Here is a 24,408-nt window from a genome sequence, read left to right as displayed (position 1 = left end):
TCACTCTTATACCATTTTAAAAAATGGTTTTATGGGGCACCTTTCTGGCTCAGTCAGTGCAGCATGCAACTCTTGATCTCAGAGTTGTGAATTCAAGCCCCATGTTGGGTGTAGAGATTACCTAAAGATAAAATCTTTTGAAAAATGGTTTTATAATTTCCTTTTAGTTTCTATAGATTTGCCTGTTCTAGACATTTCCTATAAATGAAATCATGTACTCTGTGTTCTTCTGTGACTGGCTTCCCTCACTGACAATGTCTTCATGGTTCATCCATGTAGCAGGTTTTAGTACTTTATTCCTTCTAATGGCTGAATAATTTTCCAGGGTATGGATGGACCATATTTTGTATATCTGTTCATCAATGGGTGGACCCCAGCGTTGTTTTAGTTAGGGGAGGGGGAGAAGAATGAGTGCTTGACAGGTGTGGGGTTTCTTTTTGGGGTGATAAAAATATCTTAGGACTGGGTAGTTATGATGATTGTACAGCATTGTGAATGTGCCAAATGCCACTGAATTGTACACTTTAAATGGTTAAAATGGTGAATTTTATGTTATGCGAGTTTTTCTTCAATTAAATAAAAAAAGTCCTCGTATTTCATACTATGGTATTACCATTCACTTAATGTGTCCTCAGTTCTTGGACCTGTAGGTCCTTTGAGCATTTTCATCACTATCAATAATATTGCATTAAATATATGTGTTTACACATCTTTGTGCTACGTGTATCTGTAGGCCATCTGCCTTTTAATGCTGATGGGACTCCATTTCCCTTCCTCTGAGCTTGGAGACCACCCCATATTTATTCTCACCTAGGTAGCAGATGACATGGTGGCAGCCTCAGACTGGTGGTGGGAGTACGGTCCATGAGGACAACAGCCACTGCCCAGAACTTTATCCTTTCCAAATCTTCTCCCCTAGGTTACTGACATGCAAGGCCTTTGCCCAGCTCTTCATTTTGGGATGCTCCTGGGTGTTGGGCATCTTCCAGATTGGATCCATGGCTCGTATCATGGCCTACCTATTCACCATCATCAACAGCCTGCAGGGAGCCTTCATCTTCATCATTCACTGTCTGCTCAACCGCCAGGTACATAACTGTTGCCCTTCCCAGCCCCATCCTTCCCAGGAATATGCCTATAACAACCCACATCCCTGCATCTAGGACTAATTCATCTTCTTGTGATGTGTCTCTTCCTCCAGGTACAGGAAGAATATAGGAGATGCCTTACCAGGAAGATCAAACCCAGTTCCGAGTCCCATACCTCAGGGATATTACTGTCCTCTGTCCCCTCCACTTCTAAGACGGTGAGAGACTGTGTGTTTTATGCAGTTCTGTTCAAATGGAACTACTGCTTCTTAGCAATACCAGACACCACTATGCACGGAGTACCTACTGCGAGCTAAGAGTGTCCATGTATATTAGCACATTTAATAAAGTGTGGTGTTCAAGAGTTGGGGTTTAGGACCCGGAGTTGCCTGGGCTCAAATCCCAGCTTTGCCCCTTAGTACCTGTGTGAGCTAAAAAAGATGAAATGATGACTCCTACAGACATAACATGAGAATACATTAAGGATTTTATTCTATTCACTAAACAGTGAGAGTGAGGCAGATGTTGAACTGGCTCAAAAGAGAATGCACGGAAGAGATATATATATACACTATGTAATATATATTATGTATTATTTAACATGTATCATATATATCTCATATATTATTTACATTATATACAATTATATGTTTTATATCTTTTGTTTACATTATACATGTATGTTATATATATTATATAATACATACATAGCTCTGTTCTTTGCATTCTTTTCTTTTTCGTATTTTTTTTATTGGAGTTCAGTTTGCCAACATGTAACACCCAGTGCTCATCCTGTCAAGTGCCCTCCTCAGTGCCCGTCTTTTTTGAGCCAGTAATAACATCTGCCAGGTTCTCTTGTTGATAATTATTTTTTTTCTTGTTGATAATTGTAAATAAGATTATATATATATAATTATGAAGTTATATATTATCTAATTATTATACTATAATATATAACATATAAAATTTCATATTATCTATTATAAAAATGAATTACAATATATATTAACATATGAATTATATTTCACATATATGACTTCAGAAACATTGAAATGAATGTGCAAATGGAGGCAAAACTGATTTTTCCACATAATCCCACATATTTTTGCATTGCTACCATTGCCATTTAAAATTTACAGGGTTATAAAAAAAATTTACGACAGCTCTTCCATCCTCTATTAGAATTTTTTATATTTTCACTGATTTATTCTAAGCACAAGAAACTAAGATTCAGTGGCTTATTTATGTTTTTTATTTTTTATTTTATTTATTTTTTGCCTTATTTTTTAAAATAAATTTTTTTTTTATTGGTGTTCAATTTGCCAACATATAGAATAACACCCAGTGCTCATCCCATCAAGTGCCCACCTCAGTGGTGGCTTATTTAAATAGGAAATTCTTCTTCTTTTTTTTTGCCCCCAAGAATAGAAGCTCAGAGTTAGGTGTTTCTGATACTGGTTCTGTTGCTCAGGGGTGTTTTAAAGGATCTAGGTTTTCCCTACTTTTCCATTCCACTAACAATATGTTGACTTCATCAAATGATTTTCATGGTTGCAAGATGGCTGCCATAGCTCCAGACATCACAACCATGTTGAAGGCAAGAAGAGGGATGGGACAGAAGCAGCAAACTCTTTCTCTCTTTCACAGGAAAGAAAAGCTTTCCCAGAAACCCCTCAGGGGATTTCCCTTTCACCTAGTTGGTCAGAATTGTATCACAGGCAACACAGAGTTACAAAGGAACTTAACAAAACACGTATTTGGCTTCTTTGCCTCTAGAGTGGAAGCTATTGATGACGAAGAGGTTGAGAAGAGCTTTCAGGTTTGCCATTAGTGTCTGCCACACTAGAGACCATCAATGTTAACATTTTAGTGTTTGTCCTTCCAGTGTTTGTTGCCATATTTCTCTGTATTTACAGAAGACCCGTGTATTTATACAACCCCTGGAATCACATTTCTAATCCTAATCCTGCTGATTCTAATTCTGATTTCTCTCTCACAGGATTAAAGCTCTTCTTCCTTTCATATGTGCTATGGAGCAACATCTGAGGAAAGCAGATGCCTACCGGAGCCTACTCTGAAATCTCTTCACATCTTGATGCACAGATGCAAGATCCTGCCAGCCCCGGCACTCTCTGGGAAACAAGACTTTCTCTTCTAGGTTATCAGTCCATCTTCTATGTTCTGCTCTTTGAGTTTCCAGAGTTTGGAAGAAACAGGTCCCAGTGCAATGGCATGACCAAGATTATCTGGCTACTATTTTGGTTTCTCCCAAGTTCACGGGTGCATGACTGCAAGTGTGTCTCTCCAGAACACAGAGCAGCCCCTCAATTAATGATTTACCATATGACTGACTGACATACCCTTTGACAAAGCCTCCTCCTCCTTTGAAAGAAGTGGTCAGTAAAACAATAATTATGGGCCCCAAGGGGGTGAATAAAACACATAGACCTATCAACTACTTTTGGACAAACACTTAATGCAGTTACATTGGTGAGTAGGAGTGCTGGACGGAGGAGAATCCCAGCGTTTCATGGAGGGTTGCTGCGTTTGATGACAGCACACTTTGGAAAGTGTTTTGGTTTCCTGGGACCTTTCAGGGAACCAACACCTCTCTTCCTTCCAGGAACTTTCATGGGACTTGCCTAGGATTCACACTGCTCACAAAGCTATCACCATCCCACGTTGCCCTCCATCCTGCATAAAATCTTGATTGCCAGGGAGAGAGGAGGGAGATGCAACTTTAAAATGTAGATATACTCTGTGCTCACTTTGGTAGCACATATACTAAAATTGGAACAATAAAATGTATATATCCTCCCTTCCATGGCCACTCTAATACCTCCCTACTCAGAGTGTGGTCTGTGGACCAGAAAGCAGGATACCAGGCCCTACCCTCTATTGGCTGAACCAGAACTTGAGTTTTAAGGAGAGCCCCTGGGGACTCACTCATGAATGTTCTAGAATATTCTGGAATACTCTTCTGTTTGCCATGCAGATAGCAGAGCTTGTCTTTCAAACCAGAAAGAGGGACGCCTGGGTGGCTTAGCAGTTAAGCACCTGCCTTCGGCCCAGGGTGTGATCCAGGAGTCCCGGGATCGAGTCCCGCATCAGACTCCCTGCATGGAGCCTGCTTCTCCCTTTGCCTGTGTCTCTACCTCTCTCTCTCTCATAAATAAATTAAAAGTATTTTAAAAATAGTCATAAATTAATTATTAAATTAAATTAAATATTTTTAAAAACAGAAAAAAAATGTCTTCTTGACTTTTGGACTTTGCATCCACCATTCCCTCCTCCTAGGACACACCTTTCCTCAAAATCCTGATAATTTCTACCTTTTTTTTTTTTTTTTTTTTTTTGAATCTCAGTCATCACTTCCACCAGGGAGCATTCTTTGAATCTCCTGAAGTAAGATTAGATGTCCCTCTGTGTGTTCCTAGGGCTTCATGCTTTCTAACCTTGTATTTATAACTTCTTTTTCTTAGGCATCTCCAGCTTAGACTGTGAGCTCTATAAGCACAGGGAATTATATCTAGTAGATTCTCCACAAATATGTTGAATGAATGAGTAAATGAATGATTAATCTCCATTTTCAGGATGAAGAAACAGAGGCTCAGAGAAGTTAGGTCACTTTCCCAGCATCACACAGCTGTAAGTGGTTGAGCTAGGCTGTGAGCTCTTGACCACAGAGCTCCTCTTCCAGACCCTGTAACTTTCTCTTTCTCTTCCTTTGACCACAGACATTCTTAGTGTGGGGATACCGAGGAAAGACTAAATAATTACTTTGAGTCAACTTACCACCTAAGATTCAGTTAGCTCAGTAATGATCATGGGTTAGACAATTTGATAACGATATTAAACTTGGTTCATGGAAGCTCAGTCTTTATTATTTGTGGCAGCCACAGCTTGAGAGGGAAGCTGACCCACGAGTTCATTTATGACAGGTTGGTCTTCTGTGCTTGGCTTGTCCAGAGTGTTCAATACAGATGCCACAGTTCTTTTTTTTAATCTATAATAAATTTATTTTTTATTGGTGTTCACTTTGCCAACATACAGAACAACACCCAGTGCTCATCCCGTCAAGTGCCCCCCTCAGTGCCCGTCACCCATTCACCCCCACCCCCCGCCCTCCTCCCCTTCCACCACCCCTAGTTCGTTTCCCAGAGTTAGGAAACTAACTGTTTCTGTTTATGTTCTGTCTCCCTTTCTGATATTTCCCACCCACTTCTTCTCCCTTCCCTTCTATTCCCTTTCACTATTATTTATATTCCCCAAATGAATGAGACCATATAATGTTTGTCCTTCTCTGATTGACTTATTTCACTCAGCATAATACCCTCCAGTTCCATCCACGTTGAAGCAAATGGTGGGTATTTGTCATTTCTAATGGCTGAGGAATATTCCCTTGTATACATAAACCACATCTTCTTTATCCATTCATCTTTCAATGAACACCGAGGCTCCTTCCACAGTTGACTATTGTGGCCATTGCTGCTAGAAACATCGGAGTGCAGGTGTCCCGGCGTTTCATTGCATCTGTATCTTTGGGGTAAATCCCCAACAGTGCAATTGCTGGGTCGTAAGGCAGGTCTATTTTTAACTCTTTGAGGAACCTCCACACAGTTTTCCAGAGTGGCTGCATCAGTTCACAGATGCCACGGTTCTAAGGGATAATGAAACAAGAGATGGCACAGCTCTTACCCATCACCAGTTGTGGTAGATTGATTGGATCAATGGCCTCAAGAAGTGGCCTCTATTCTCTACACCCCTTCCCTATCACTTTGTGACCTCTTACTGTTCTCACTCAGGCTTGGCCTTGAGACTTGCTTTGGTCAGTAGAATGATTCAAAGACAGAGGCTTTCAAAATTGGGTGTGCATTCCTTTTTGTCCTTTCCATGATTAGTTTTTTAAAATTTTATGTATATTTTTTCATTGGAGTTCGATTTGCCAACATACAGTATAACACCCAGTGCTCATCCCGTCAAGTGCCCCCTCAATGCCCATCACCCAGTCACCCCATTCCCCTGCCCACCTCCCCTTCCACTACCCCTTGTTTCCCAGAGTTAGTGTTAACTTGCTCTTGCATCCTTGTCTCCACCCTGAGAACATGCCTGCTGACCTGCAGGAGGGGTGTGAGAAACATAGAGGAGAGCTACGTCATTCCATTACACCAGCTGAGGCTGGCCTCAATCAGCCACCTGGCCGACTTGTAGCTGATGGCAGTCAGGTGAGCAAGCCCAGCTAAGATAGCAGACCTGCTCAGCCAACTCACAGACTCAGGAGTAGCAATCAAGTATCATTGTTTTAAGGTACTGAGTTGGTTTTTTTAAAAAATATTTTATTTATTTATTCATGAGAGACACATAGAAAAAGGCAGAGACATAGGCAGAGGGAGAAGCAGGCTCCCCACAGGGAGCCTGATGCAGGACTTGATTCATGACCTGAGCCCAGGGCAGAGTCTCAACCACTGAGCCACCCCAGCGTCCCAAGGTACTGAATTTTAAGAGTGGTTTGCGATGAAGTATTATTTGTGGCAATTACTAATTGATACAATAACCAGTGGATTATCAACATTTTGTATTTAATTGCAACAATTTGGAATATACAAAATGAAGGATTTGAGTTTGCATTTCCTCTTAGGTATCAGGATCTATAAATTTGTTTTTTTAATAATAAATTTGTAATGCTTAAACTTCTTCCTCTTAGAAGATTTGCACAAAGCCTTGCTTTTTTATTTTATTTTATTTTAATTATTTTTAATTTAAATTCAATTAGCCAACATATAGCACATCCTTAGTTTCAAATGTGGTGTTCAATAATTTATCAGTTGCCTGTAACTCCCAGTGCTCTTCATGTCGCATATCCTCCTTAATGCCCATCACTCAATTACCCCACCCCCCAACCCACCTCCTGCCAGGAGCCCTCAGTTTGTTTCCTAAAGAGTCTCTCATGGTTTTTCTCCCTCTGTGATGACTTCCTATTCAGTTTTCCCTCCCTTCCCCTATGATCCTCTGTGCTGTTTCTTATATTCCACATATGAGGGAAACTATATGATAGTTGTCTTTCTCTTATTGATTTATTTCACTCAGCATAATACCTTCCTGTTCCATCCATATTGATGTAAATGGTAAGTATTCATCCTTTCTGATGGATGAGTAATATCCCATTTCATATATATATATAGATAGATATAGATATAGATATAGATATAGATATAGATACACCACATCTTCTTTATCCATTCATCTGTTGATGGACATCTGGGCTCTTTCCACAGTTTGGCTGTTGTGGACATTGGGGTGCAGGTGTCCCATCATTTCACTACATTTGTATCTTTGGGGTAACTACCCAGTAGTGCATTTGCTGGGTTGTAGGATAGCTCTATTTTCAACTTCTTAAGGAACCTCCACACAGTTCTCCAGAGTGGCTGCACCAGCTTGCATTCCCACCAACAATGTAAGAACAATCCCCTTTCTCCTCATCCTTGCTTACATTTGTTGTTTCCTGACTTGTTCATTTTTGCTATTCTGACAGGTGTGAGGTGGTGTTTCATTGTGGTTTTGATTCGTATTTTCTTGATGCCACGTGATATGGAGCATTTTTTCATGTGTCTGTTGGCCTTTTGCATGTCTTCTTTGGAGAAATATCTGTTCATGTCTTCTTCCCATTTCTTGGCTGAATTATTTGTGTTTTGTTTGGGTGTTGAGTTTAATAAGTTCTTTATAGATTTTGGATACTAGCCCTCTATCTTAAATGTCATTTTCAAATATCTTCTCCCATGCTGTCAGTTGCTTTTGGTTTTGTTGGCTTTCCTTTGCTGTGTTCCTGCTTTTTATCTTGACGAAATCCCAAAAATTCATTTTTGCCTTTGTTTCCCTTGTCTTTGGAGATGTGTCTAGCAAGAAGTTGCTGTGGCTGAGGTCACAGAGGTCGCTGCCTGTGTTCTCCTCTAGGATTTTGATGGATTTCTGACTCACATTTAGGTCTTTCATCCATTTTGAGTTTATCTTTGTGTATGGTGTAAGAGAATGGTCCAGTTTCCTTCTCCTGCATGTGGCTGTCCAATTTTCCCAGCACCATTTGTTGAAGGGACTGTCATTTTTCCAGTTGGTATTCTTTCCTACTTTGTCGAATATTAGATGACCATATTGTTAAGCGTCCATTTCTGGATTCTCTATTCTGTTCCATTGATCTGAACAGACCCATTAACCAGGAAGGAAATTGAAGCAGGCATCAAAAACCTCCCAAAATACAAGAGTCCGGGGCCAGATGGCTTCTCAGGGGAATTCTAGCAAACATTTAAAGAAGAAATAATACCCATTCTTCTGAAGCTGTTTCAAAAAAATAGAAATGGAAGGAAAACTTCCAAACTCATTTTATGAGGCCAACATTACCTTGATCCCAAAACCAGACAAAGACCCCACCAAAAACAATTACAGATCAATATCCCTGCTGAACATGGATGTTGAAATACTCATCAAGATACTAGCCAATAGGATCCAACAGTACATTAAAAGGATTATCCACCGGACCAAGTGGGATTTATTCCTGGGATGCAAAAATGGTTCAATATTTGCAATCACATTAATAAAAGAATAAATCACATTAATAAAGGACGAAAACCATATGATCCTCTCAATAGATGTAGAAAAACAAAAGATAGCATCCTTTCTTAAGGAAAACTTTCCACAGTGTAGGCATAGAGGGTACATTCCTCAATATCATAAAAGCCATTTATGAAAAGCCCACAGAGAATATCATTCTCAATGAGGAAAAACTGAGAGCTTTTCTCCAAAGGCATGTCTTTATGACTGTGTTGCACATTGGTCAAAAATATAGTCTCCCTAAGGAAATATATATGTATATATTTTAAAAGACATATGCTCCTATTTTATTTTTTTTAGAGAGAGAGAAAGTGAGGGGGTGGGACAGAAGGAGAAGGAGAGAATCTTAAGGAAGCTCCATCCTCACCGCAGAGCTTGACATAAGGCTCAATCTCAGGACCCTGAGATTATGACTAGAGCTGAAACCAAGAGTCAGATACTTTGAGCCACCCAGGTGCCCCAGGGACTCTATATTTCTAAGGTAAGTAAAAGCTGTGGCCTCCACACAATAATTTTTCTTAGTATAAACATCAAGCTGCCTTTGGTATAGTCTTTTACCCCCACTTCCTCTACTGCCTCTACTACATGGAGAAAAGGGATTCAGAATAAAAACTACATCATTCTCCAATCCCATAAATATAAGGATCCATTCATTCAAAAAATATTTGTTGACCACATACAAGTGCTTCCCTTAGAACATTAAAATAATTGAGAAAACATTGAAAAATCGAAGTTAAGGATCTTAGAACTGAAAACAAATTTAAATATCTTATTTTTCCCCAAACCAGAATTTATTAAAATTTTACTGCCTTGGTTTTTTTTTTTTTTAATTCGTGATAGTCACACACACATACACACATAGAGAGAGAGAGAGAGAGAGAGAGGCAGAGACACAGGCAGAGGGAGAAGCAGGCTCCATGCACCGGAGCCCGACGTGGGACTCCATCCCGGGTCTCCAGGATCACGCCCTGGGCCAAAGACAGGCACCAAACCACTGCACCACCCAGGGATCCCTACTTCCTTGGTTTTAATGGAAGTAAGCTCAATAATATTTTCAAAATCAAGTTCTAGGAAAAAAAAAGCTATTAAAAAGTACAGTGAAGGGGCACCTGGGTGGCTCAGTGGTTGAGCATCTGCCTTCGGCTCAGGTGGTGATCCCAGGGTCCTGGGATCGAGTCCCACATCCGGCTCCCCACAGGGAGCCTGCTTCTCCCTCTGCCTGTGTCTCTGCCTCTCTCTCTGTGTCTCTCATGAATAAATAAATAAAATCTTTTTTTAAAGTACATTAAGAAAAAAAAAATAAGAAAAAAAAAATAAAGTACATTAAGAAAGAGTGTGTAAGGGTGCACATTTTTCCTTTGTTTTTGCCACAGGGTCCATTATGACCTGGCATAACACTGGATATTTTGGATGTTTGGTTTATTGTGGGTTTTCTTGCATTGATTTTTGATGTTTTGAAATGTTGTGTTGACGTAGTATTTATCTTGATTATTGAAGGGATTGTCTTCTATTATATTGTGCTTGAGATGAGTTCTTCTTTCTCTCCTCCCTTGTGCTGGCCCTGATCATGACTGTCTGGGGGCAGATTTACAGCTAGTTTTTCAGGAAATGGGCCAACATCCTTGGCACCCCTTGACTAAAAACACTTGCATATTAATAATACTCTGTTAGTTACACCTGCCTACATGTAAAGGGAAAGCCAGAATGTGACAGTGCCAGAGGTCTCATGCCCACCTGAGGATAGGCTAGAACAAGTATGCCTATGGTCTTCTCAAATCTGCATTTTTTTTTTTTTGCACTTGTCCGGTTGTGAACATCTTTTCAACTCATCAAAACTTTTATTTATTTATTTATTTATTTATTTATTTATTTATTTATATTTTTTGTATATTTTTATTGGAGTTCAATTTGTTATATAGTACAACACCCAGTGCTCACCCTGTCAAATGCCCCCCTCAGTGCCCGTCACCCAGTCACCCCAACATCAAACCTTTTAAAACATTGTTTTGTTTTGATGGTTGTGTGGTGGTCCATTATACATGTGTCATAACGCATTTGATCTAAATTGTGTCATCTCCAACTTTTCAGGATAAACAATGATGTAAGGAATAACTTTGAGCTAAATTCAAAAACAGTCTACTATTTAAGTGCTTTTGAGACCAGTAGTAGATTGTGAGTGTGCACAGTAATAGGACAGCGTTCTGATATTCCACCCCTTGAAAGACAGATTTTCCTGGTTTTCCAAATCATGTCCTGCTCTTGCCAGCAACTGAAACAGGCCCCTTTCACATTTCCACGAACAACTCCATGATAATTCCATTACAAACTATAAAATGACAATGGGTGATTTAGGGCAGGTTCCCTAAAGGCAGAGCCTGAGACGGGGATTTTGGTGCCTGTAATTTATTGAGGGAGTGCTCTGAGAAAAGAGAAGGGGAGGGAAGCAGGATGTGGTAGGAGAGGGATCTGGGTTCAGCTGATCCCACATGAGCTCTGATGCCTGGATTGCACCTCAGTGCCGGTCCCCCTTTGAGGCAGGGTGACCAGCCTTTCATATCCCTGTGTCAGTCAGTTATTGGCTGTGTGCCACCCTCCTGGTGGTGGGGAGGTGTATTATAGCTCCTGTTCATCTGAGGCCAGTCTAGAGAACAGACAGCTGGCACAAAAAGGAGATTAGCGACAGACATCAACAATATTGACTACTTTGCTCCATCCCCATGACCACAAAATATGAAAAAGAAAGTTGTATTAATCACTTAGATACTTGCTCACAGCTCATTGTAATGAGATTCTGAACTGTATTTTATTATTATTTTTTAAGACTTTATTTGTTTATTTGAGACAAAGAGAGAGAAAACACAAGCAGGGAAGAGGGGCAGAGGGAGGAGCAAAACCCCCCAACTGAGCAGGGAGCCTGATGCAGGGCTCGATCCCAGGATGCTGGGATCCTGACCTGAGCCAAAGGCAGATGCTTAACCAACTGATCCACCCAGGCACCCCTTGAACTGCATTTTAAAATGTTTGTTTCAAATGATGCTCCTTAGACATTTTGATAAAACTTACATCTTACTTAAAGATCTTAAGGGTTGTTTCCCATTATCACTTGGCTTTATTGAGCCTAGAATGTAATGGTGTTTATATTTCCAAATATGCCTTTAATCAAGTGCTTTCATCTTTAAAAAATATGAAAAGCTTCAGAAGGAGACATTTCCAATGCTTATCCTGGGTAGGGATGACTTCTCTTTGAAACCCTGTAATGGACAATGTGCGAAAGAACTCACCACTTTTCTCCCTAAATATTCCGTCACTTTATAATCAGTATTAATTTTTGTGCTGTCTCATTTCTGTGACCTTACTTCATGAATAATTTCTGACTTTGATGAAATTATCCAAATCCACGATTTAAAACTCTCAAGCTGGGATGCTTGGGTGGCTCAGCAGTTGGGCATCTGCCTTTGGCTCAGGCTGTGATCTCGGGGTCCTGAGATCGAGTCCCCCATTGGACTCCCCGCAGGGAGCCTGCTTTTCCCTCTGCCTTTGTCTCTGCCTCTCTGTGTGTGTATCTCTCATGAATAAATAAAATCTTTAAAAAATAAAAAATAAAACTCTCAAGCTGTTTCTACCTGTACTGCAAATGTGGACTGGCTTAATTTATGTATCTGGTTTTTGTTTGTTTTGTTTTGTTTTGTTTTGTTGTTGTTTTTTTTACCACAGGATCTCAGATTGTGTTTTGTCCTCTTCCCTACTTCTCAGAAAAACCATCCTTGGGAGTTTGTGGGTGCTGTGGGGCATCTCATCTCTGCTCAGGATGTGCTTCTCTCATCTTTCTCTACTTTGATCTCCTTGTCAAAGTTCATCACAGGCTTTCTCCAAGTATCTGATCCACTCAAAACAGTGATCCTCACCCATGGCCAGGTCCAGTCCACAGAACTCTGAGACTCATCCTGACCTGTGCTATAGGAAGCAGTTCTCTCCCCAGCATGGGTCTGCCACTGTGTCCTGGATCCCAGAGCTGATGCACTTGGGCACAAAGTCACTTATTATTTTTTTAAGATTTTATTTATTTATTCATGAGAGACACAGAGAGAGGCAGAGACACAGGCAGAGGGAGAAGCAGGCTTTCCTTAAGGAGCCCGATGTGGGACTTGAGCCCAGGACCCATGGATTACACCCTGAGCTGAAAGCAGACACTCAACTGTTGAGCCACCCAGGCATCCCCAGAGTCACTTCTGACTCATAAACATGGTACCACCTCTCATTCTATCCCTTCACTTAAGGGGCCTCCAAGTAACCACAAAGGTCTGCTGGATACATGGACAGTCTCCACCTTTTTGTCTATTCCCTCTTTCATTCCATGGATTCTTCTCAAAACCTCCATGAGTATCAGCTCGTTCGGGTAGGTATTTGGAAGTGTTGTAAGGGTATATCCTGATTGTTTGCCAAAAGCATCTAAATTCTACCTCTTGTCCAGCTGAAACACCCAGCAACATGTAGATAAGAAAACTCGGGAGTCTTGGAGATGTTAAGGGATTTGCACAAAGTCATTTATTCATCTTATGAATATTTATTAAGTCTCTATTCTCTAGAAACTGGGACTATGTTGCTAAGCAAGATGTACATTGTCTTTCCTTTCATGGGACTTACATTGTAGTAGCAGGGAGAGACTCAATAAACAAGAAAGTGAACTATTTGAAATCTTTATTTTTGCACTTGTAACATTATGAACATCTTTTCAGTGCATCAAACTTTTTAGATTTTTTTTCTTTCTGTTTTTCTGAGTGGGCTGGGTGCCTTCTGCTGAGTCCTCCAAATGCATCCAGTTGTCTGCCTGCAATCCTGACATCTTTGGAGAATAATGATAGACTTCATTAGCCTCTGGCTTGCTGTTGGGTTTAGCCAATGGGAAACACCAACAGGTTATCAGAAATCGGGAGGACAGTGAAGTCAGAGTATTTGCTCTCTTAGCTCCTTTCCTGCAGGTCACCATGGGCTGTCTGTCCGTTGAATGAAGACCATAGCTTCATGAGCTAGTACACCAATTTTCATCAATTACACTTTCTTTCTCCTTACTCATGCTGAAATTTTCTCAAGAGCATTACATGTAATTCTGAAACCTCCTCAGCTTATCCTATAAATTTATTTTCACATAAAATAAAATTTAGAAAGCTTAAGTTACAAAATTTGGGGAATTAATATTCATAATTTTTTTGCATGAATTACAACACATCCTGCTCTTCCCACACATTGTGGTCACTACACAATCACCATAAAGATAAAACATAAGGCCAAAATTGTCTGGATCTTATGGAAAATAAGGTCCAACAAAATCCATTTGGTAAGGAATATAATTTTGCCAAAATCCAAACAGGTCAGCCAGGTTCCCTGTTTAAACTTGGAATGGGACCAGCAATTTCTTTATCTCTTTATATTTTTATTAAGATTAAAGTCACATGGGGTACCTGGGTGGCTGAGTCAGTTAAGCATCTGCCTTCCACGTAGGCCATGACCCCAGGGTCCTACAATTGAGCCTGTGTTGGGATCCCTGCTTGGTGAGGAGCCTGCTTCTCCTTCTGTCTCTGTGCTCCTCCTGCTTGTGCTCTCTCTCTCTCTCTCTCTTCCTCTCTTGAATGAATACATAAAATCTTTTTAAAAAGATTAAAGTCACGACATAAAATTCACCATTTCAACCATTTTAAAAAATGTATATAGTTCAAAGCCTTTCAGAACAGTCAGAATGATGGGGCACCTGGATAGCTCAGTTGGTTGAGTGTCTGGCTCTAGATTTCAGCTCAGGTCATGATCTCAGGTTCCATCCTTAGTTGAGAATCTCCTTGAGATTCTCTCTCTCCTTCTGCTCCTTACTCTCTCTCTCGCATGCTCTCTCTTTCTCTAAATAAATAAATCTTAAAAAAAAAAAGTCAGAATGTTGTGTTGCCGCCTGTACAGGGCCAACTTAAATCATCACAGGTAGCAAGTACACTTGGCATAAGAGGTTTGTTTGAAACAAAAGTGACAGTACAGCTGACCCTTGAACAACATGGGGCTTAGCGGCACTGACTCCCCCCCACACACAGTTGAAAATCTGTGTATATTTTGACATACAAAAACTTAACTATTAATAGCCTATTGTTGACTGGAAGCTTTACTGATAAAGTAAGCAATTATCGCATATCTTGCATATTATAAACATTATAGACTGCATTCCCACAATAAAGTAAGCTATATAAAAGAAAATGTTACAAAAATCATAAGAAATATACATTTACAGTACTAGACAGCATATATATGTATATATACATATAGCATAGCATATATATATGTATATGTATATATATGTATGTGTGTATATATATATATTCGTATCTATATGTAAGTAGACCCATGCAGTTCATTCCTGTGTTGTTCAAGGGTCAACTATATATTCCAAGGAGAAGGTTAAGCTGATTTCCAGTGAACCAAGTGTTGACTAGTACTGTTTTAGTGTTACGTCTAGGCTGCCATTCTGATAGAGCATACACACTGGGTTCTGCTCAGTTCTTGCAACTCTGTTTCTGCAGGGTGGAGCACCTTCACCATATTTTCCATTTCCAGACAATGCTTCTATGGAATATCACTATTACAAAGTGTGGGAAGTTTGCTGAGAAACAACTGTTTTTTGGTTTTTTTGAGAGGGAGAGAGATTGGGAAAGCACTCAAGCTGTGAGGGGATGGTAGAGAGGGGCAGAGGGAGAGAGAGAGAATCTCAAGGAGACTCTGTGTTCAGCATGGAGTCAGAGGCAGGGCTCATCTCAGGGCCTTGAAACCATGACCTGAGCAGAAATCCAGAGTCGGCTGCTCAACTGACGAGCCACCCAGGTGCCCTAGAGAGACAATTGTTGTTGTTGTTGTTTTAAAGATTTTATTTACTTATTAATGAGAGACACAAAGAGAGGCAGAGACATAGAGGGAGAAGCAGGTTCCCTGCAGGAAGCCTAATGTGGGACTCAATCCCAGAACCCTGGAATCATGACCTGAATGGAAGGCAGATGCTTAACCGACTTAGCCACCCAGGCATCCCGAAACAACTATTTTTAAATGACAGGCAAAAACGGGCACTTGGCTGACTCAGTTGGTAGGGCATGTGACTCTTAATCTCAGGGTCCTGAGTTTGAGGTTCATGTTGGGCATAGAACCTACTGTTAAAAAAATTTTTTTAATGAAAAAAAAAAAAGGGTGGGATGTGTGGGTGGCTCAGCAGTGGGTCAAACAAACAAACAAACAAATAAAATATTTTTAAAAATAAAAAAATAGCAGTGGTTAAATGACAAAAGAGGAAGTGGCATTTGTGTTTTGTGCTTCACGTCCACATGTTGGTAAACGATGATGTTTCCTCCTTTTCTTGAAATGTGGCTTCCTCTTGCATGACAGTTAATAAGAAAGGCATGACTTCTGGTTAGAATGGGTAGAACCAGTGTAAGTGCCAGGGTGTGTCTTGGGTGGCTGCTTGGTGAGAAGCAGCTGGCTCACCCAAAGGAATTAAATGAAGAGGGTTTAATGAAGACTATTTATACAGGTGTGGAGATGTATGGGGGGATCTGAACCCAATTCTAGAGTATGAATGAGGTTTTTTTCCCTCACCACCAAATGAGACTCTAACACCAGCTGGGTGTTCTACAATTCAACTCCATTGTGATACTACCTACATGGAGCTAGCACAGTGTCAGATCCCATAGGTTAAATGGCTTAGTCCCACAAGACTGTTCCCGCCTCTCTGAAGCCAAAAAAATATTTTTAAAAATTTAAAAAAATTTAAAAAATAAAAAAAAGCCCAGCTGGTCACAGTTTCCCCCTGGAGTTTGATTAATTTGCTAGGGCTGCTCACAAAACTCAGAGAAACATTTTGATTACTAGATTACCAGTTTGTCATGAAAGGATATAACTCAGGAGCAGCCAGATGGAAGAGACGCACAGGGCAATGTGGAGAAGAGGCATGGAGTTTCCCTGCCCTCTGCAAGTGCATCACCCTCCCCAAACCTCCACGTGTTCATCAACTTGAAAGCTCTCTGTACCTCATCTTTTTTAGAAGAGCTTCATTACCCAAGCTTGTTTGATCAAATCATCACCCATTGGTGATTGAATGGAAACTCAACATCTCTTCCCTCTCAGAAAGTCAGAGGGTGGGGCTGGAAGTTTCAACCCTCTAGTTCTGTTTTGTTCTCCAGGCAACCAGCCCCCATCCTAAGTTGCTCTCCAAAAGTCATCTCATTAACATAAACCCAGTTGTGGTGAAAAGAGGCTTGTTACCCATTTCACTATCTTGTGATACTGTCCTTCAGCATCACAGTTTACTGTGCCAGAAACAGGATGAATGCCAAATGTATATTTCTTAGTACAAATCACAATATCATAGCAGAGCTAATGGAAACCAAGAAAGGATGGGGAGAGTGGAGGGAGGAAATAGCAACAGGGGGTAACTCATCAATCCTTGTCTTTAAGGGGCAAGGGATGGAACAGGTATAGGAACCCAAAGAGTGCCTTAGCCTGTGACAGAAGAATCTACCACTGCCCAAATGTGCAGGCCCTGTAAGGAAGGAGGAGCTTGGAAATGAATACCTCCATCTCTCTCTCCTCCAGCTTTGTTCCTTCCTTCCACAACTACCATTGGTCACAACAGGTTGGAAGAGAGAGCACAAGAGAAGTCTGATAATGCAGTCCATACAGGACAATCTCCCAGTGCACAGAGCAGAGTGGAGAAGGATATAAAACAGATTCTTTCACAGTCACCCAAAATGAATTGTTACAAGCTTGTTAAAGTTTGAGAAGCAGCTGTACCCAATCGATCTGTTTCTCAGATTGGGCATTTGCTTCCTTGGATTGTGGAACTGACTGGGATTCTGTTATGGTGAGTCTACTGCTCCATCAAGGAAAGTTGAGATAAACAAGTAGGGATTGAAGAAGATCATCCACAGATTCTTCCTTCTGATGGCTTCTGCTTTTGTTATTTCTCAGCTTGTTCATCGTCTCATGGACCACTCTACTTTCTGTGTCCCTCTCTAGGGCTTTGCAATCAAACTCCAAGAGAGAAACAAACTGAATGGATTGGCCGGTATGCATCCAATATTGGAGAAGTACTCTAAGGTAGATTTCTCTGCTTGGGCCACTTCATACATTGTTGGTGCTGAATGGACCAACCCATGGTCCCATCAATTGTAGTTAGAAGGTGAAGTCATATGGTACCATGCCTGACAACGTCTCTAAAAAACTTCTTTTGAATAAACCTAACCAAAGAGGTAAAGGATCTGTACCCTAAAAACTACAGAACGCTTCTGAAAGTAATTGAGGAAGACACAAAGAGATGGAAAAATATTCCATGCTCATGGATTGGAAGAATTAATATTGTGGAAATGTCAATGTTACCCAGGGAAATTTACACGTTTAATGCAATCCCTATCAAAATACCATGGACTTCCTTCAGAGAGTTGGAACAAATCATCTTAAGATTTGTGTGGAGTCAGAAAAGACCCCAAATAGCCAGGGCAATATTAAAAAAGAAAACCATAACTGGGGGCATCACAATGCCAGATTTCAGGTTGTACTACAAAGCTGTGGTCATCAAGACAGTGTGGTACTGGCACAAAAACAGACACATAGATCAATGGAACAGAATAGAGAATCCAGAAGTGGACCCTCAACTTTATGGTCAACTAATATTTGACAAAGCGAGAAAGACTATCCATTGGAAAAAAGACAGTCTCTTCAGTAATGGTGCTGGGAAAATTGGACATTCACATGCAGAAGGATGAAACTGGACCATTCTCTTACACCATACACAAAGATAAACTCAAAATGGATGAAAGAGCTAAATGTGAGATAAGATTCCTTCAAAATCCTAGAGGAGAACACAGGCAACACTCTTTTTGAACTTGGCCACAGTAACTTCTTGCAAGGTACATCCATGAAGGCAAGAGAAACAAAAGCAAAAATGAATTATTGAGACTTCATCAAGATAAGAAGCTTTTGCACAGCAAAAGAAAGTCCACAAAACTAAAAGACAACCTACAGAATGGGAGAAGATATTTGCAAATGACCTATCAGATAAAGGGCTAGTATCCAAGATCTATAAAGAACTTATTAAACTCAACAGCAAAGAAACAATCCAGTCATGAAATGGGCAAAAGACATGAAGAGAAATCTCACAGAGGAAGACATAGACATGGCCAACAAGCACATGAGAAAATGCTCCGCATCACTGGCCATCAGGGAAATACAAATCCAAACCACAATGCGATACCACCTCATACCAGTGAGAATGGGGAAAATTAACAAGGCAGGAAACAACAAATGTTGGAGAGGATGTGGAGAAAAGGGAACCCTCTTACACTGTTGGTGGGAATGTGAACTGGTGCAGCCACTCTGGAAAACTGTGTGGAGGTTCCTCAAAGAGTTAAAAATAGACCTGCCCTACGACCCAGCAATTGCACTGTTGGGGATTTACCCCAAAGATACAGATGCAATGAAACGCCGGGACACCTGCACCCCGATGTTTCTAGCAGCAATGTCCACAATAGCCAAACTGTGGAAGGAGCCTCGGTGTCCATCGAAAGATAAATGGATAAAGAAGATGTGGTCTATGCATACAATGGAATATTCCTCAGCCATTAGAAATAACAAATACCCACCATTTGCTTTGACGTGGATGGAACTGGAGGGTATTATGCTGAGTGAAATAAGTCAATCGGAGAAGAACAAACATTATATGGTCTCATTCATTTGGGGAATATAAAAAATAGTGAAAGGGAATAGAAGGGAAGGGAGAAGAAATGGGTAGGAAATATCAGAAAGGGAGACAGAACATAAAGACTCCTAAATCTGGGAAACGAACTAGGGGTGGTAGAAGGGGAGGAGGACGGGGAGTGGAGGTGAATGGGTGACGGGCACTGAGGGGGGCACTTGATGGGATGAGCACTGAGTGTTGTTCTGTATGTTAGCAAATTGAACACCAATAAAAAATAAATTTATTATTAAAAAAATAATAATAAAATTAAATTAAAAAAAAAAAAGACTCCTAAGTCTGGGAAACGAACTAGGGGTGGTGGAAGGGGAGGAGGGTGGGGGGTGGGAGTGAATGGGTGACGGGCACTGAGGGGGGCACTTGACGGGATGAGCACTGGGTGTTATTCTGTATGTTGGCAAATTGAACCCCAATAAAAAATAAATTTATTATTAAAAAAAAAAAGAAATGACAAGTACCCACCATTTGCTTCCACGTGGATGGAACTGGAGGGTATTATGCTGAGTTAAATAAGTCAATCGGAGAAGGACAAACATTATATGGTCTCATTCATTTGGGGAATATAAAAAATAGTGAAAGGGAAAAAATAGTGAAAGGGAATAAAGGGGAAAGGAGAAAAATGAGTGGGAAATATCAGAAAGGGAGACAGAACACGAGAGACTCCTAACTCTGGGAAACGAACAAGGGGTAGTGGAAGGGGAGGTGGGCGGGGGGTGGGGGTGACTGGGTGACGGGCACTGAGGGGGGGCACTTGATGGGATGAGCACTGGGTGTTATGCTACATGTTGACAAATTGAACTCCAATAAAAAAATAAAAATAAAAAAATAAAAAATAAATAAAAAACTTCTTTTGGTCCACTTTGTGATGAGTGTCACTTAGCCTTGGCTGTGTAACAAACCACCCCCAAATTTCATTTGTTAAAGTAATAACTATATTATTTTGTTCATGATGTTATGGGTTGGTTGAACATTTCTTCTGATCTAGTCTAGCCTGGCTGGTGAGCTCTTTCCATGAGCTCTTTCATGCGTTTGTGGTCAGTTGGCTGGTCAACTGGTTGCTGGATGATCTAGCATGGTCTCACTCCTACATCTGGCACTTTGGCAATCAGAGTGGAGAGTTGTTGATCAGTAAGCCTTGGCTCTCTTCCACATGGCCTCTCATCCTCCACTAGACTAGCTTGGGCACATTCACATGATGATCTTGGGGTTTCAGGGGCAGCAAGAGAGGGCAAGCCCCAATATGTAAGCATTTTTCAAATTTCTGTTTCCATCCTGTTAGCTATTGTTCCAGTGGACAAAGCCAGCCACACAGTCAAGTCTAGAGTCAGCATAGGAGGTCTATGCACCAAGATGGGGAATTCTCATAACTGTGCAAATATTCTATCACTTGCAGAATTAGGCTATGAGCACATGAAATGCTCAAAAATTCAGGAACTTCTCTTTCAGGCATTTCAGTTTAACATTCAGACACTTTTCACCGTCAGCTAGGCCTAAACCCTCTTTCATTTGTCTTTCAAAAGCAACATTTTGAGTATCACAGGGAGCAAACATTTTGAGTTTTACATGGAGGGGCTAACTGCCTGCACACCATATCTAAAGTGATTATTTGAATATTTTATTTGCATATGTGTGTGTATGTAAAATCCCCAAAAAAACAACAACAAAAAATTCCTGCAACTAATAAAGCATTTGTAGCAAAGTTGCAGGTAACAAGTTTACTATACAAAAGTCCATCATTTTCCTGCACACTAAATAATAAACAATTGTAGTTTGAAATTAAAAACAAAATACCATTAACATTAGTAAGATAATATGATGGTTTTGTACATCTTGTAAATACCAAAAACATGTACAGGATATATATGAAGAAAACTACAAGATGAAAGATAAAAATAATAATAAATAGAAAGATATTTCGTGTCATGATAGGAAGATTCAGTACAGTCAAATGGCATTTCTCATAACTTGATCTGTAGATTAAATGGAATCTTTTTTTTTTGTATTTTTTTTATTGGAGTTCGATTTGTCAACATATAACACCCAGTGCTCATCTCAAGTTCCCCCCCTCAGCGCCTGTCACCCAGTCACCTCATCCCCCTGCCCACCCCCCCTCCCACTACCCTTTGTTGTTTCCTGGAGTTAGAAGTCTCTCATGTTTTGTCACCCTCTCTGATTTTTCCCACTCACTGCATTGATTTAATTTATAAAATAAATGGGAACCAAAAAAGGAAAATATTTGTGTTAGGGAAATAAAGCTATGCTTCATAAATGCAACAAAACCAAGATAAGGAGTGAATCACTGATGTGTATCTAGACTTGTTAAACTAGGGCTTTGTAGGTTTTTCCCCCCATATTTGTGCTGGCTCTTACAAAGATTCTTCTAATATGAGCAAGAAGAAAATTTCAGGACACCGCACTAATGGATTCAGTCAAGAATTTCATCAGCCAAGTAGATGAGTGTAATTACATTGAGGAATTCTCTCTCAAAGTCCAAGAATATGGATATATTGTTTTCCCAAGATGGTAAATTCAGAAGTGATACCATGATAGGGAACTGGGTGATACATAGATATACTGGCTCAGTGGGATACACTCCCCCCGCAGTCTGGCCTTCAACTGTCTTGCTAAGAAGTTCGCCAACTAAAGGAGCCTGCCCAACATTGGACCCATTTCCTTGTTGTATATAGAAGTTGGCGCTGCTCTCCATTATGTGATTTTTTGCACAGAACACCATCAGCATTTCCAAATTCATTCTTTGAGGCACTTTAATATGATCCATTCTAATGTAATGCACTATTTAAATTACCCAGATGAAAAGAGAACTAAGGGATTCTCCATTATGCAAGCTGCTCAACTAACACCCCCAGCCTCCGCATGTACTCACAAGACTTCTTGATAAAGTAGAGCTCAAGAAAAGAAGTGATGTACTTCCTTCCTCATTAACCCTGAGAAGCTACATTCTGGATGAGAAGCAAGAATTTTTCATCTTGTGGGTAAGTAGGAACTGACTAGCTTCTTTCAAGAAAAATATAGAAAATATTTCATGTGTTATCTTGTGTCTAGAAAAATGTCTGGTACTTGTTATATGTCCTGTTGCTTTGTTTTTTGAAAGTTGCTATATGGGCATAATTTTCCAGCTTCTGCTTGGGCAATGTGTGTATTATGTGGTGCAGAATAAACTGAAATACTTTGGCAACCTCGATAGAGATGACGAATTGTATATCAAGGAGCTTAAAGTGATTTAAAACACAGGCATATGTCATTTCACTGTACTTTGCCTTATTGTACTTCACAGATACTGTTTTATTTTTCCCCACAAATTGAAGTTTTATATCAAGTAAATCTATTGGCACTATTTGTCTGACAGCTCACTTGGTGTCTCTGTGTCACATTTTGGTTATTCTTGGGATATTTTAAACTTTTCATTATTATTATTATACTTCTTCGATGATTTGTGATCAGTGATATGACTTGCTGAAAGCTCAGATGATGGTTAGCATTTTTCAGCAATGTAGCGATTTTTCATTAAGGAATGGGCTTTTTATTTAGACATAATGCTATTGCATACTTAATAGATTACAGTATAATGTAAACATATTTTTATATGCAGTGGGAAAGCAAAAAACATTTGTTTGATTCACTATATTGAAGGAATCTGGAAGTAACACTGCACTATCTCTGAGGTATGTCTTTTAAAAAGTTAGAAGAAACAGAATCTGAAGAAAACATAGCATATAACCAATTTGCTACTGAAAATGAAGAAAACAAGACCTAAAAAGATGAATAGGTTTATCAAGGTTACATGGTGAATTGACAAGCTTTGTCACATGCCTCACACCTTACCTCCATGATAAACACATGAGCACAGTTACATGCAAGGCTCGCTGTCAAAGGATTGTATATTTTATTCATGGCCAGAGTGACTTGCTGTGCAGGTCACTGTTTTTCCAGCTTCTGGGACCCACTGGTGAGGAGTAGGGTCATGAAACCAACCTGATGGGTAATAAACAGCATCTTAAAAGACATTAAAGGGACTATAATTATAAAATATCAAATGCAGCATATTGATTTGTGAAACTTGGTTGAGTTATCACTCTCTGATGTAAAACATATTTCTTACAGTGGGTCATAGTCAAAAATCTCTCCAAGTCAGCATTGCTAGATATGTAAACACACACACACACACCAAAACAAAAACCAGACACAGAAAGACAAATACAGTATGATCTCACTTATATGTGGAGCTATAGTTCTCAAATTCACAGAAGCAGAGGGTAGAATGGTGGTTGCCAGGGGTCAGGAGATGGGGGAAATGGGAAGTGATGACCAAAGGGTACAAAGCTTTGGTTATGCAAGATAAATAAGTCCTGGAGATGTGCTATACAGCATGGCACCCATAGCTGATAATATTGTATTATATACTTAAATTTTGCTGAGAAAATTGATCTTATTTTAAATGTTCTTATTGCACACACTCAGCTAACCACAAAGGGGCAGGAGGAAGCTTTGGAAGGTGTTGAATATCTTTTTGGCCTTAATCGTGGTAATGGTTTCATGAATGTGTACTTATGTCCAAACTCATCGAATTGTACACATTAAACATGTACAGCTTTTTACATGCCAATCATACCTCAGTAAAGTGATTAAAAAAAAAAACAACTAAAAGACCAAATCAGCATTGCTAGAGGTCTTGGCAGTTCTGAAAAACATATCACCTCTTTCATGTAAAATATTCACTTTAGTTTAAACCAGTTTCAAAAGAGGCTTCCAAAAAAGAATCATACTCATCTAGACATAATTTCTTTTTCTTTCTTTCTTTCTTTCTTTCTTTCTTTCTTTCTTTCTTTCTTTCTTTCTTTCATTTCTTTTTAAAGATTTTATTTACTTATTCATGAGATGCAAAGAGAGAGACAGAGAGAGAGAGAGGCAGAGACACAGGCAGAGGGA

The 24,408-nt window shown here is 39.9% G+C and overlaps 2 protein-coding genes across 14 annotated transcripts in view; both read left to right on the top strand.

The window, feature by feature from the left end:
- ADGRE1 (adhesion G protein-coupled receptor E1) overlaps positions 1-4,285 on the top strand; it is a 61,966-nt gene extending 57,681 nt beyond the window's left edge. For all 12 annotated transcript variants that reach the window (XM_049097896.1, XM_049097898.1, XM_049097900.1 and 9 more), the window contains 3 exons: positions 920-1,088; positions 1,202-1,306; positions 3,088-4,285. In XM_049097896.1, the coding sequence (XP_048953853.1) occupies positions 920-1,088; positions 1,202-1,306; positions 3,088-3,093 (280 nt within the window). In that variant the 3' untranslated portion in view covers positions 3,094-4,285. The remainder of the gene's footprint in view (positions 1-919; positions 1,089-1,201; positions 1,307-3,087) is intronic.
- Positions 4,286-22,324: 18,039 nt separating this feature from the next.
- LOC112666391 (putative adhesion G protein-coupled receptor E4P) overlaps positions 22,325-24,408 on the top strand; it is a 42,905-nt gene continuing 40,821 nt past the window's right edge. For both annotated transcript variants that reach the window (XM_025457258.3, XM_035702856.2), the window contains exon 1: positions 22,325-22,454. The gene's annotated coding sequence lies outside the window, so the exon portion shown is untranslated. The remainder of the gene's footprint in view (positions 22,455-24,408) is intronic.

Source organism: Canis lupus, chromosome 20 (assembly GCF_003254725.2).
Source record: "Canis lupus dingo isolate Sandy chromosome 20, ASM325472v2, whole genome shotgun sequence".
Lineage (NCBI taxonomy): Eukaryota > Metazoa > Chordata > Mammalia > Carnivora > Canidae > Canis > Canis lupus.
The sequence above is the reverse complement of the archived record's forward strand: the minus strand, read 5'-3'. Positions and strand labels throughout refer to the sequence as shown.